The sequence below is a fragment of the Microcaecilia unicolor genome, chromosome 1, assembly GCF_901765095.1.
Source record: "Microcaecilia unicolor chromosome 1, aMicUni1.1, whole genome shotgun sequence".
Lineage (NCBI taxonomy): Eukaryota > Metazoa > Chordata > Amphibia > Gymnophiona > Siphonopidae > Microcaecilia > Microcaecilia unicolor.
In genome coordinates this window covers 702,838,132-702,851,998 of record NC_044031.1, presented here as the reverse complement: position 1 = coordinate 702,851,998, position 13,867 = coordinate 702,838,132, and the positions used below count along the sequence as shown (strand labels likewise).

Below are 13,867 nucleotides of genomic sequence, written 5' to 3'. Positions count from 1 at the left end.
GAACAAACCCACCACCATAAACACCCCTGACTATACCCTTCATATTTCAGACAGTCTAAAAATTCTTGGAGTTACAATTGACTGGAATCTTACATTTGAAAGTATTGCAAAAAACACAGCAAAGAAAATGTTCCCCTCGATGTGGAAACTAAAAAGAATCAAACCTTTCTTCCCAAGGGAAATATTCCGCAGCCTAGTACAATCAATGGTGCTGAGCCACCTAGATTATTGTAACGCCATCTACACAGGGTGCAAAGAACAAATCATCAAGAAACTTCAGACTGCCCAAAACACGGCAGCCAGACTCATATTTGGAAAAATGAAATACGAAAGCGCCAGGCCCTTAAGAGAAAAACTACACTGGCTCCCGCTAAAAGAACGGATTGTGTTCAAGGTTTGCACCCTGGTCCACAAAATCGTTCACAGTGAAGCCCTGATCTATATGTCAAACCTAATAGACCTGCCACCTAGGAACATAAAAAGATCAGCACGAAGTTCCTAAATCTCCACTACCCCAGCTGGAAAGGACTTAAATATAAATCCACATATGCACCCAGCTTCTCCTACATATGCACACAACTATGGAACGCACTACCGAAGGCCATAAAAACAACGCACGACCTAACAATTTTCAGGAAAATACTGAAAACTGACCTATTCAAGAAGGCATACCATAACGTTCCATCCTAACAACGACACAACCAGAATTCACAGGAACTAGACAGAAGCTTACCCTACACCTGACTGATAGCTAAATGGCTACTAATGAAAGAGAGAAACGCAATACGCACTACCACTTTATCTCCCATGTGGAAATGAACTTTTCATAACAGACTATCTAACTTATGCTTTAATTTACCTTATCACTAAGGAACCTCTGTGCAATACCATATTGTATTATTATATTGTACCATGCATGCACCTTAATGTATTACCATTACTATTTCTGTACCCGGAAATGGCGATCGCCATTATGGCATAATGTAAGCCACATTGAGCCTGCAAATTGGTGGGAAAATGTGGGATACAAATGCTACAAATAAATAAATAAGGTTCACAAGATTAAACTTGAATTTACAACCAGCTCTCCTCCACCCCTTCTTCCCTTAGTCCACTTTCTCAACCCTCTTACCCCTGCCTCCTTTTCTTCCTTTTCTGAAATCACTGAAGAAGAAACTTTACTTCTTCTGTCATCCTCAAAACTAACCACCTGCTCCACTGACCCTATTCCCACTCATCTACTCAACACTATCTCTTCTGCTGTCACCCCTTTCATCTGTCATATCCTCAATCTGTCACTTTCCACTGCGACTGTCCCTGATGCCGTCAAACATGCCGTAGTCACCCCACTCCTCAAAAACTTTTCTCTGGATCCTACCTCTCCTTCCAACTATCACCCCATCTCCCTCCTCCCTTTCTTATCCAAGATATTAGAACGTGCTGTCCACCTTCGCTGCCTCGACTTTTTCTTCTCAACCTAATCTTGATCCACTCCAATGTGGCTTTCGTCCCCTTCATTCAACTGAAACAGCACTTGCTAAAGTCTCCAATGATCTATTCCTGGCTAAATCCAAAGGGCTCTATTCTATCCTCCTCCTTCTCGATCTTTCTGCTGCTTTTGATACTGTTGATCACAGCCTACTCCTTGACACGCTGTCCTCACTTGGATTTCAGAATTCTGCTCTCTCATGGTTTTCTTCTTATCTCTCACAGCGTTCTTTTAGTGTATGGTGGATCCTCCTCTTCCTCTATCTCGCTGTCAGTAGGTGTACCTCAAGGATCCATCCTAGGACCTCTCTTTTTCTCCATCTATACTTCCTCCCTTGGTGCTCTGATCTTTTCCCATGGTTTTCAGTATCACCTTTACGCTGGTGACTCCCAGATCTACTTCTCCACACCAGAAATCTCGGCAGAAATCCAGTCCAAGGTATCTGCCTGCCTCTCTGACATTGCTACCTGGACATCTCAACGCCACCTGAAGCTCAATATGTCCAAAACTGAGCTTCTTATCTTCCCGCCTAAACCAACCTCTCCCCTTCCCCCATTCTCTATTTCTGTCGACAACACGCTCATTCTTCCTGTCTCATCTGCTCGTAACCTTGGGGTCATCTTCGACTCCTCCCTCTCTGCACATATTCAACAGATTGCACCTGTCGTTTCTTCCTTTATATCGCCAAAATTCGCCCTTTCCTTTCTGAACATGCTACCAGAACCCTCATCCACACTCTCATCACCTCTCGCTTAGATTACTGCAACTTGCTTCTCACAGGTCTTCCACTCAGTCACCTCTCTCCTCTTCAATCTGTTCAAAATTCTGCTGCATGACTAATATTTCGCCAAAGTTGTTATGCCCATATCAGCCCTCTCCTGAAGTCACTTCACTGGCTCCCTATCCGCTTCCGTATAAAATTCAAGCTCCTCTTATTGACTTATAAGTGCATTCACTCTGCTGCCCCTCACTACCTCTCCACCCTCATCTCTCCCTACACTCCTTCCCAGGAACTCCGTTCACTAGGCAAATCTCTCCTAATTGCACCCTTTTCCTCCATTGCTAACTCCAGCCTCCGTTCCTTTTGTCTCGCCGCACCTTATGCCTGGAATGGGCTTCCTGAGCCGTTACGTCTAGCTCCATCCCTGGCCGCCTTCAAATCCGGGCTAAAGGCCTACCTGTTTGATGCTGCTTTTGACTCCTAACTTGTCACTTGCTCGTAACCTTTATCTTGTCTTCCTCTCTTCAATAGTCCCCTTCTCTATGTGTCCTTCTGGCTGTCCTACCCTTATCCTTATTGTTCCTGTCTGTCTGTCCTGATTTAGATTGTAAACTCTTTTGAGCAGGGACTGTCTTTTCTTCATGTTCAATTGTGAAGCGCTGCGTATGACTAGTAGCGCTACAGAAGTGATTTATAGTAGTAGTAGTAGATAAAGGGCAACCCTGCCGCGTGCCCCTACTAATCCTAAAAGACGGTAAAAAAAACCATTTATCCAAATCACTGCCTGAGGTGAGGAGTACAAAGTCTTGACTGCATTCAAAAAAAATTCTCCCACACCATATTGACGCAAAGTAGTAAATAAGAAATTCCAATCTACACGATCAAAAGCTTTTTCCGCATGAAAACTAACTAACAAAGATGGCACCTGGGTGCACTCCACTTGCTCCAGTGAGATAAGAATTTTCCTCAAATTCCTCGTAATTGTACGTCCTCGGACAAAACCAACTTGTGGTTCAGCTACCACTGAAGGTAACACCTGACCTAATCGATTTGCCAAAATCTTAGCAAACAACTTTGCTTCTACATTCAACAGTGAAATAGGCCTATACGAGGAAGGCTGCGTAGGATCCTTCCCCTGCTTCAACAACAATATAATCTGGGCTAATTGTAGAGAACTAGGCATGCACCCGTCCAAAACAAACTGCGTAAACAGAGATTGCAATACGGGACAATGGACGGTGATAAAAGTTTGTAAAATTCTACTCTGAATCCGTCTTGGCCTGATGCCTTACATATAAGGTACTTTGTTGAATAGCCAAAGACGACGCCTCTTCAGTTATAGGCGCATCAAGCTTGCCTTTATCCTTTTCCGAAAATCACAGTAAGTCCAGGCTATGCAGAAATGTCTCTCTGTCCAAATCCTCCCCAGCTGAGCAAGCATAAAGATGTTTATAAAACTTCAAGAAAACCTCTGCAATCTCCGAATCCTTCCTCACCAAAATCCCATCTCCACGATCTATCTGAGATATACTAGAAGAGCCTCTAGATCTTTTAACCAAATTTGCCAAAAGCTTCCCAGATTTATTACCATGACAATATAGCTGGAATTTATAATATTGTATCTACTTTATCGCCCGAGCATGGAGCAGTTCACCCAAAGAAGTTTGTAAAGCCAACAATGAGCTACGCTGATGCACAGAAGGAGACTTCCCATATTGAATACACTCCTTAATCAGTTGCCATTCCAGCCGTAAAATCTCCCGATCTCTCACCTTTCTTTTGAAAGAAGTATATGCTAAGATTTCTCTTCGCAACACTGCCTTGGCTGCTTCCCAGAAAAATACTGGGATATGTAACTGCTCAGCATTATTATTCTGATAATCATCCCACTTGTGCAGAAGATAATAACAAAATTCAGCATCCCAATACAAATGCGCTGGAAAATGCCAGCGATATGCCTTGCCCCCAATGGCCCAAAAGTAAATGAACACCACACCACAGCATGATCAGAAACCAATCCCTGCCTCCAAGACCGAGGAAAAAAACGAAGACAAGACCAGCCAATAATCAATGCGAGACCCATGAGTCCCTGACAAATGCATATAGTCTCGATCCATGGGGTGTAGTGTTCTCCAAATATCCAGAAGATGTAAGGTGGAGCAAAGCAACGGAATACCTCTACTTGGATTCCCAACTTCTCATGCAGAATTGGGAGATCTATCCAAAGTTGGGTCATGTACCAAATTAAAATCCCCTCCCATAAGGACCGGGATATCAGGTACCCCCAAAATCTTATTTGTAAGTGTTTGTATAAATTTATGATCATACATATTAGGACCATAAATATTACACAGGAGCAGCTTTCTGTTACAAATAGCAACTTTGACAATGAGGAATCGACCATTAGGGTCCTTCCAAGTCTGCAATATTTGAATAGCGAACCCTTTTTGAAATAAGATCAACAACCCTGCTTTACGATTTATCACTGGCGTTTCCACCAAATCCCCCACCCACCATTTTTTAAATTTGAGATGTTCTAAAGTGGATAAATGGGTTTCCTGCAAAAACACCAAATCTGCTCTCTGCCGATTTAAAGCCTGCAAACGTTTTTGCCTCTTAATAGGAGAGGCTACTCCATTAACATTACATGAAATTAACTTAATCGAGGCCATGATTGATAATGGCAGTACATCCAAATATCCGATACACCTAACCAGGTCACAGGGCCACCCCAGCTCATAGCCCCCCCCCAACCCAAAGCAACTTCAACAAAGATCCAAACTTTAGTCCTCCTCCCCACCACACACGCCTTCCTATCACACTGTAACCTCCTAACATAATAAAACAACAAAAAAAAGAAATAACCAAAAATACCAAACCATTCCTCCACCAAAAACATTACCTCCCTTCCCACCTTTGCTCCCAAAATACACAAACAAAATTACATCCTTACCACCCTCCCTCCCTCGTAACTGCTCTCCCATCACACACCGCCCAATATAGGATGAGGCCCGCATGGAGATCCCGCCCCTGAACCCCCACCCCTTTGTAAACTTAAGCATCACGAACAAAATGAAAACACATCAGGGTGCAGCACCCAACCAATACCAGCAACATGTCTCTACGCATACATATACATAAAAAAACAACAACTTTTTTAATCTCATTTACGCAGCTAATCATCCCATATACATCCCCTAAAAACTCAGTTGAGATTTTCATTTCCACTCCCAGCAGATCCATCCTCCCCCCTATTAAAGGCATACCCTGTGATATTTAGACAAACTGTCAATGACTCATATTCAGAACCCCAACTGCTAAACTCCTCTATGTTAATGTTCACTGTTAGTTGCTCAAAATGGGAAACCTGGAAACGCATTCCTCACCCCCCGTCTTTATGAATTTAACTACAGTTAACATAATAAGAGCACATCAGGATACTGTAGAGAACAGATATCAACAACGTGTCTCATCACTTACACAAAAAGAAAAAAAACACACATATACATCCAATCATCCAATGTCCATCTTATAGTGACTCAGCTGAGATTTCCAGTTCCAGTCTCGTCAAGTCCATCCTCCAGACATATTGAGAGCACATCAACCAAACCTCTCTATGTCAGTATTCACAGTTGGCTGCTCAAAGATGGTAACATTTTGTAGAGACATTTTGGCTCGGTCTGCTGAATCAACAATCTGAATCAACAGCACACCCTGTAACTTCCAAACAAACCACCAGTGACTCATATTCTGATCCACAACCTCCAAACATCTCCATGTTAATATTCACGGTTAATTGCTCAAAGGTGTAAAAGTTTAGAGAAATATTTTGGCCCGGTCTGCTGCCTCAAAGAGTTTCATTAAAGGCACACCCTGTAATATGCCAAACTGATAATAATTCGCATTCAGATCCCCAACAGCCAGATTCCTCCATGTTGTTATTCATAGTTGCTCAAAAAATGGAAGAGTTTGGAGAAACACTTTGGCCCGGTCTGTCGCATCAAAGATGTACACCAAAGGCACACCCTGTATTATTCCATACAAACTGTCAGTGACTCACATTTAGATCCACAACATCTAAACTGTTCCATGTTGATATTCATGGTTGGTTGCTCAAAGGCAGTAGAATTTGGAGAAAAGTTTTGGCCCAGTCTGCTGCATAAAAAATTTGTGGTTTCCCTTCTGTGAACTCTTTGAGATGAACTGGATACAATAGGGCAAACTGAATATTTCATCGATGCAGCTCCCCACATATCAGAGCATAAGCCTTCCTCAACAGAGAGGCTCTAGATGAAAAATCTTGAAAGTACAACACTGGTTTATTTTCAAACGTAAGTGTCCCTTTGCTCCGAATAGCGCATAGCATTTCAGTTTTATGTACATAGTTCAGGAGTTTAAAGATAACAACTCAAGGACGTGCCTCTGTAGGCCGTTGTGGGCCTAATCGATGTGCTCGTTCAATATGCAATGTTCCTGCTTCCGATTTATAGCTGCAGACTTGAAACCAACCAGGATTCCAAAAACCCCGAAGCTCCGATTCAGCAATCTTTTTGGGTGTCATGGTTGTGCCCAGGTCCCTGGCTCGCAGTCACCTCAGTCCCCGGGGTTTAGACCTGGGGAATGCTGCGAAGTGATGGTTTACCGTGTGCCGGAAGATATGCTGGTCCAGTCCGGATCTTCCAGCTCTCCAGATTGTTTTGGGAGTTTTTTGGAACCAAGCAGCACCCATACCTGGTGAACTCCCTTGTGACCTGCCTTTATTAACCATCTGGTAAGGTTCTTAGTTGCCTAGCAACAGGGTTCTTCAGAGGCGTTCCTTTGGTGTGAAGTGTTGCAGTGCCTTTGTGCTTTTCGTGTTGGTGACTTTTATTCTGCTTGTTTTTTGGACTATTCTTCTGCCTGCCGCCTGCCCAGACCCGGATTGTTTATTGGACTATACTTCTGTCTACAGCCTGCCCTGACCCGGCTTGTTTCTGGATTGTTCGTTTGCCTACTGTTTTTCCTGGAACCCAGCGTGGTTCTAGTGTTCCTGTTATTTGTCAGCCTGCTGCTGTGTCCTGCCTTGTCCTGCAAGTCCTACCGGCCGCCTGAAGCCAAGAGCTCAACTCTTGGTGAAAGGTGGCCAAGTGTAGGTGAAGCCTTACTCCAGTCCACTGTGTTCCAGTTCCGGTCTGCCTTATCTGGTGTTGGGGTGATTCTCCTGCTGCTGCTGCTCCTCGGCAGTGGCCCAAGGGCTCACAAACCCAGGTTCCTGCTGTGGATACGTGACATTGGGTAGAACTACCAACCGCATGTTCCCCCTTCTCAACCTATTTTCAAAGTCGTCCAGCTTAATCTTCCAAGTTACGCACCTTGTTATGCAGCTCTTCATTACCTGTAGAGAGTTGCTGCACCCGGTCCTCTAAATCCGATATGTGTTGGCAGTATGTAGTAAATTCTCCCTTTAAGGATTCTAGCCGACCATCCACAATGCCAAGCTTATCAGTGACACACCGCAAACGCTTATCCAGCGAAGCATCAATAGCCTGTTTAACTTCTGTAACAATCTCTGCTACCCAGGCGGAGCTGATCGAACAGTGCCTCAGGTCTCCATCCTCCGCCATCTTGCTCTCACTTTGGCACGGTTTCTCTTTGTCATGTCACGGTGCTCGCAGCACCATCCTCTCCAACCGACGAAAACTATTTGCAGAATACAGGTACAGGCACTGGATCCCTGACATATCCTCTAGAAATAACTTTTTTGAGGTTTGGGCCCAGGAGCGCGCTCCACCAGCGCCCGCTTGCTAACACGGCATCACGTGACCTCCATAAGCTGGACATTATAATAGGGTTCTTACTCCATTATTAGAAGATCACAAATTCCTTCTCTTAAGTCAGACCATCTATTCATTTTGTGTAATAGTGCACAGAAAGAGAAAGTGGTTTATAAGTTGTCTTTGTCAGCATACATATTGAACTGAAAGACTGATCTGTAAGGGCTGTGTGCTCATTCTTCAAGGACCTAGGCTGTGCCGTAGGTGGAATCCAGATCATTCATTCCAGAATGTAGTTGCAGTGTGGTGATGTGCTCTTCTCTCTATTCCTTTGTCAAACACTATTGATTGGATATACATGCCAGCAAGAATAGCACATTTTGATAGCATAGTGCTTGAAAGGGCCTCATCCTCCTCCCAGCCAGGATCTTGATGCTTGGGTACATTCTATTGGTCTGGACTGATCCAGCAGGATGATAAGAAAGACAAAATTTATTCTTACCTGCTAATTTAATTTCCTTGATTCATGCTAAACTAGTCCAATCCCATCTGTTTCACAGCTTATTTGCCATTTATATTTTTGAATTTAAAGCTCTGTCAGTAGTATTCTAGCAAGATCCATGGCTGCAGTATTCCTTATGCTGGTGGTGACGTTACGGTATAGTTCCAGGTTCTCTGCGTCCATTTGCTGATGTAATGCGAAACCCATTGGTCTGGACTGGTCTAGAAGGAATCAAGGAAAGGAAATGGCAGATAACAAATTTCACCTTAGAATGCAGCGTAACAAATTTCCAGTTTTTACCACATTTATAAATGTTAGTAAAGGTAAATTTTTTGTGTCTTCAGTGACATTCAAAGTCATGAAGTGTTTGAGAAATGTGTACCCTCATTTTGCATGCCAGTTTTCAGAGGAATGTAGTAGCTACAGATCATAATTATAAAATTTGTACACTGAAGTCAAGTTCAGTAGTGTTCAAGTTCCCTAACTATATATGTATATATAAATATGTATATATATATATATATATATATATATATGTATATATATCTCACAGGGTAGTAATACCACATAAGATTTGTATTACTTATGAAGTGTTGTAATATTTGGCTTGTAACAGAAGACAGGCACAAACCAGAATGGAAGACCCACTAGCCCAATAAAAATAATTTGGGGTCTAAACAAAAACCGTAACACCAGGATGGCCTGCTTAAGGAGTTTATGAAAAATTAGAATAAAAACAGATTGTTTTAGACAATAGATGGGTTAAAACCACAGGCAAAAGCCAACAGAAATGATTCTATGAATTGCAAGCTTGCAAAAAGAAAAACGAGAAATCTGAGGATTAAAGATTAAAATAGTAAAAAAAATAATAAAAAGGGGAGCCTGGCCTAATACAGATTGCATTGATGCATATAAAGATTAAATGATAAAGATATAGTAATAAAAACTGTAAACACTATTAGAAGCTCTGTGGAAGACTTATCCATTGCATGTTCTCTTACTACACCACTGATGGGCTATTCTTCATTTATGTTGATTAGAATGCTTGTCCAAGTTCAATGATGAAAAATGACTCTGGCTATTTGCTTTGGTATTTCAGTAGTTTGAGTTCGATGAGGCTTGCATTTAAGTTTTTCTGCTTTTATTTTTCTTTTTTATATAAAATACTAAAATTGCTAAGAGATTAATACATAAAATATTTTAAAACCTTAATTTAATAATTGTTATTATAATGGCAGTAGTCATAGCACCTGTTTCTTACTTTAGGTTTTTGAGTACAATGAATGGGTTTATATTTTTCCACTATAACCTAAGTATGATAATTCTTAGACGTTTCCTTTGGCTAAATTACAAAGGTATATCATGTTTTTTTTAATTGATGTTATACAGCTGTTGATTAAACAGACATATTTAGGTGTATCTTTGTACTCTATGAAGATGAATTTGCTAAATAGTTTTAGTATCTGCTGTGACCATTTGAAAGTTCAAACTGTGATTGTTATGGAGTCTAAGTGAACTGTGCCAAATACAAGTTGATAGACCTTTTGGCAAGAATTCCCATTCCCTAGTATTGCTGTTTACTTAGTCCAAAATTTGCTTTCTTTTGTCAGAATATGAGCGATGCAATGGCCATCCTGCATAAACTACAGACAGGCTTGGATGTGAATGTGAAGTTCACAGGGGTCCAAGTATTTGAATATACCCCTGAATGTATAGTGTTTGACCTCCTCGATATACCATTGTACCATGGGTGGTTGGTGGACCCTCAGGTAAGGAAATATGTCTGCGTGATGCCATCAGGAGTTTATTCTAGATATGTATTCTAAAAACTTTTTCCTACTCCACATGCATATGTACTCTCACTACTACATATCCAGTATAATACATTAATATAAACTAAAATTGTATATTCTGGTTGGTATACTTAAATGTGTATTAGTAGTTCTTTGTTGACTGATACTTTGGTGAAAGGGACATTTTCAAAACTAATTTACTTGAATACCTGTTTCTGCCTTGTCATTAAGTGCCTATTGCCTAGATAGAAAGAGTTAAAGCGCTGTAGAATGACTCAGTCAGTCTGGTCAGTTTGTTTTCTTGCCTGGTGTTGGAGAAATTTGGCGTTTACTGTCATGGCATACAAATTGAGTTCTTTTAAATTATGAATTCTTCATCTTGTATTTAAACTCCTTTTGAAAAGCAATTTGGGCTCCTTTTACTAAGCTATAGTAGAAAGTAGCCTTAGCATCCCCTTAGCAGGTTTTTCCTGCTTCCTAAGGCCATTTTTACCGCAGCCAGAAAATATTAGCAATTTTCAGAATAAATGTCAGAGGTGGTGAAGTGGAAGATTTCCCTAAAACTTACATTTGACTGGATTCAAAAACATACGATGATTAGCCAACCAGTATTTAATCTTATCCAGCTTCCTTTCTAGCTGTCTTCACAATTCTTCATCCCAACGATCATGAGCCACAACCAACTGAATATCATCAGTGTAAAAATGAGCATGAAGACCAAGGTCATACATTAATAGTGCCAACAGTGCTTAAAAAAATAAATAAAGTGGGGGCTAAATCAGAACCCTGTGGTACTCCAAGGCCGAGCATGCGATCCTAAATGTTCTCCCAGAAAAATATGACCTAATCCAGTTCAAAACCACACCTGAAATCCCTTTCTGTTCTAGTTTCAATAACAATAGAGAGTGGTCAACTACATTAAAAGCTGCGGTTAAATCCAGCTGTATAATTATTACATAAGAACATAAATCTTTGTTCTTATCTTTATTCACTATAATGTCGCCAAGCAGTCTTACTAACAGTGTCTTGATACTGAAGCCCTCATGAAAAGCCAAACTGAAAAGGGTGAAATGTTTTAGTTGAACTCCAAAAATGTGTCACCTGAGACACAACACTTTTTTCTAAGAGCTTTGAGGCAAATGACAAATTAGAAACCTGCCTATCCTATATAATAATTTTCATCTCCAGCGTTCTATCTTGCTGCCTGTGTCCGTGGCTTTCTTCACAGTTGGTCTGCTAGGCTCCATAGATCAGGCTGACGTCACGTAGAACGCCAGAGCCTGAGGAGGAGGGGCGAAAGGGGCAGGGCACAGGGGAGGAGGTGGAGCTTGAAAGAAACAGAAGCGTTGAGGGGCGGAGTAGCCGACAGCGTCCTGACCAATGGCAGGGAAAGAAAGGTCGGAGTCCTCCTTGGGCATCAGCGGAGGGGGCAGAGCCACGGAGAGCGTGTTGCTGTGCCGAGCCGGTGCGTCGGTGCGCTTGCGCGTTCCTGCACTGGGTGCGGGGGAGGGGGGACCTCAAGAGTCGGAGCACCGCACCTCAGGAGTCGGAGCAGTGTGAAAGAGGAAAGCAGGCGACGCCCGCTTGCCCCTCCGGGCCCCTTGGGAGGGTGTGTGGGCAGCCACAATGACTCCTCGGGAGGGAGGGAGCTTGAAACTCTTAGGGAGGGAGGGACCCTGAAACTCGGGGGGAGGGACCCTGAAACTCGGAGGGAGGGGGGGGACCCTGACACTCGGAGGGAGGGACCTTGAAACTCGGAGGGAGGGGGAGGGACCCTGAAACTCGGAGGGAGGGAGGAAACGACCCTGGAACTGGGGGGGGGGGGGGGGGGAAGGGGGGGGGCCCCTGGCACACACTCTCATTCTCACACACACATACACTCTCTCTCTCACAGACATGCTCGCACCCAGTTTCACTCTCTCTCTCATAGACACGCTCGCACCCAGTCTCACTCTCTCTCTGTCACACACACACAGTCGCACATTCACTCTCTCTCTCTCTCACACACTCTCTCAAACATACACACTCCGAGGTACATAGAGAAGGCCTACAGGGACGTTGTAGAGAGGTCCCACCTCCAGTCTGGCAGCCTCTGTGCTGCTTTTGAGGAGGGACGTCTTCTAAAAGGACAGCATCACCCTGGTGCAGCTGGAAGTAATCCTGTAGCCAGGACCAGCTCACCAATGGATGCAGTATCCTCTCGCACCAAGGATGTATCTCCAGGAGCTTCTGACCAGGATGGAATGGTTAGGACTGCAGTTGTAGTTGGTGATTCAATTATTAGGCATGTAGATAGCTGGTGGCTGGTGGACGTGAGGATTGCCTGATCACTTGCCTGCCTGGTGTGAAGGTGGCGGACCTCACGTGTCACCTAGTTAGGATTTTAGATAGTGCTGAGGAAGAGCCAGCTGTCTTGGTACATGTGGGTACCAATGGCATGGTACATGTGGGTACCAAATGACATGGTACATGTGGGGGAGAGGTTCTGGAAGCCAAATTTAGGCTCTTAGGTAGAAAGCTCAAATCCATAACCTCTAGGGTAGCGTTTTCTGAAGTGCTCCCCATTCCATGCGCAGGGCCTAAGAGATGGGCAGAGGTCCGGAGTCTCAATGCGTGGATGAGGCGATGGTGCAGGGAGGAGGGCTTTAGATTTGTAAGGGACTGGGTAACATTCTGGGGAAGGGGGAGCCTATTCCGGAAGGGTAGGCTCCACCTTAATTAGGGTGGGACCAGGCTGCTGGCATCGATATTTTAAAAGGAGATAGAGCAGCTTTTAAACTAGAACCTGGGGGTTGGCCAACAGTTGTTCAGAAGCGCATGGTTCGTAACAGGGCATCTTTCAAAGATATCACCAAAACAGGGAAGATAGGTTATCCCGATAACAAGGTTGAAATAAGAGACAGTAGTAGACCATGTATCTTTAAATAAAAATCAGACAAAAGATTGCAAATTAACACTGTCAACTGCTGAGCAGGATGTAAATAGGAACAAGAAACGTAGTTTGAAATGTCATAATGCGAATGCCAGAACCCTAAGAAATAAGATGGGAGAGTTAGAATATATTGCACTAAATGAAAAATTAGATATAATAGGCATCTCTGAGACCTGGTGGAAGGAGGATAACTGGTGGGACGCTGTCATACCTGGGTACAAATTATATCATAGTGATAGGGTGAATCAAATTGGTGGAGGGGGTAGCATTGTATGTTAAGAAAGGCCTTGAATCAAATAGATTGAAAATTCTGCAGGAGTCCCATCTTGGAGTCCCTATGGTTTGAAATTCCATGTGTAAACGGGAAAAGGATGCTACCATCCATCTGGCCACTATGAACAGACGGATGTAGAAATGTTATCGGAAATTAGGGAGGCCTACAAACTGGGGAACACAATAATAATGAGTGATTTTATTTACCCTGGTATTGACTGGGTAAATACAATATTGGGGTATGCTAGGGAGGTAAAATTCCTTGACGAAATCAAGGACTGCTATATGGTGCAGCTAGTAAAGGACTGCAGGATGAGGAAATATTCTAGACCTAGTCCTTAGTGGAGCGCATGATTTGGTGCAGTAGGTACCTGCAAAATTTCATGAGAATTAGATTTCTTGTG

At 43.0% G+C, this 13,867-nt stretch overlaps 1 protein-coding gene across 3 annotated transcripts in view; it reads left to right on the top strand.

Moving 5' to 3' along the window:
- Positions 1-13,867, top strand: part of MINDY2 (MINDY lysine 48 deubiquitinase 2) — a 278,383-nt gene that overhangs the window by 98,384 nt on the left and 166,132 nt on the right. For all 3 annotated transcript variants that reach the window (XM_030188817.1, XM_030188811.1, XM_030188807.1), the window contains exon 4: positions 10,076-10,234. In XM_030188817.1, the coding sequence (XP_030044677.1) occupies positions 10,076-10,234 (159 nt within the window). The remainder of the gene's footprint in view (positions 1-10,075; positions 10,235-13,867) is intronic.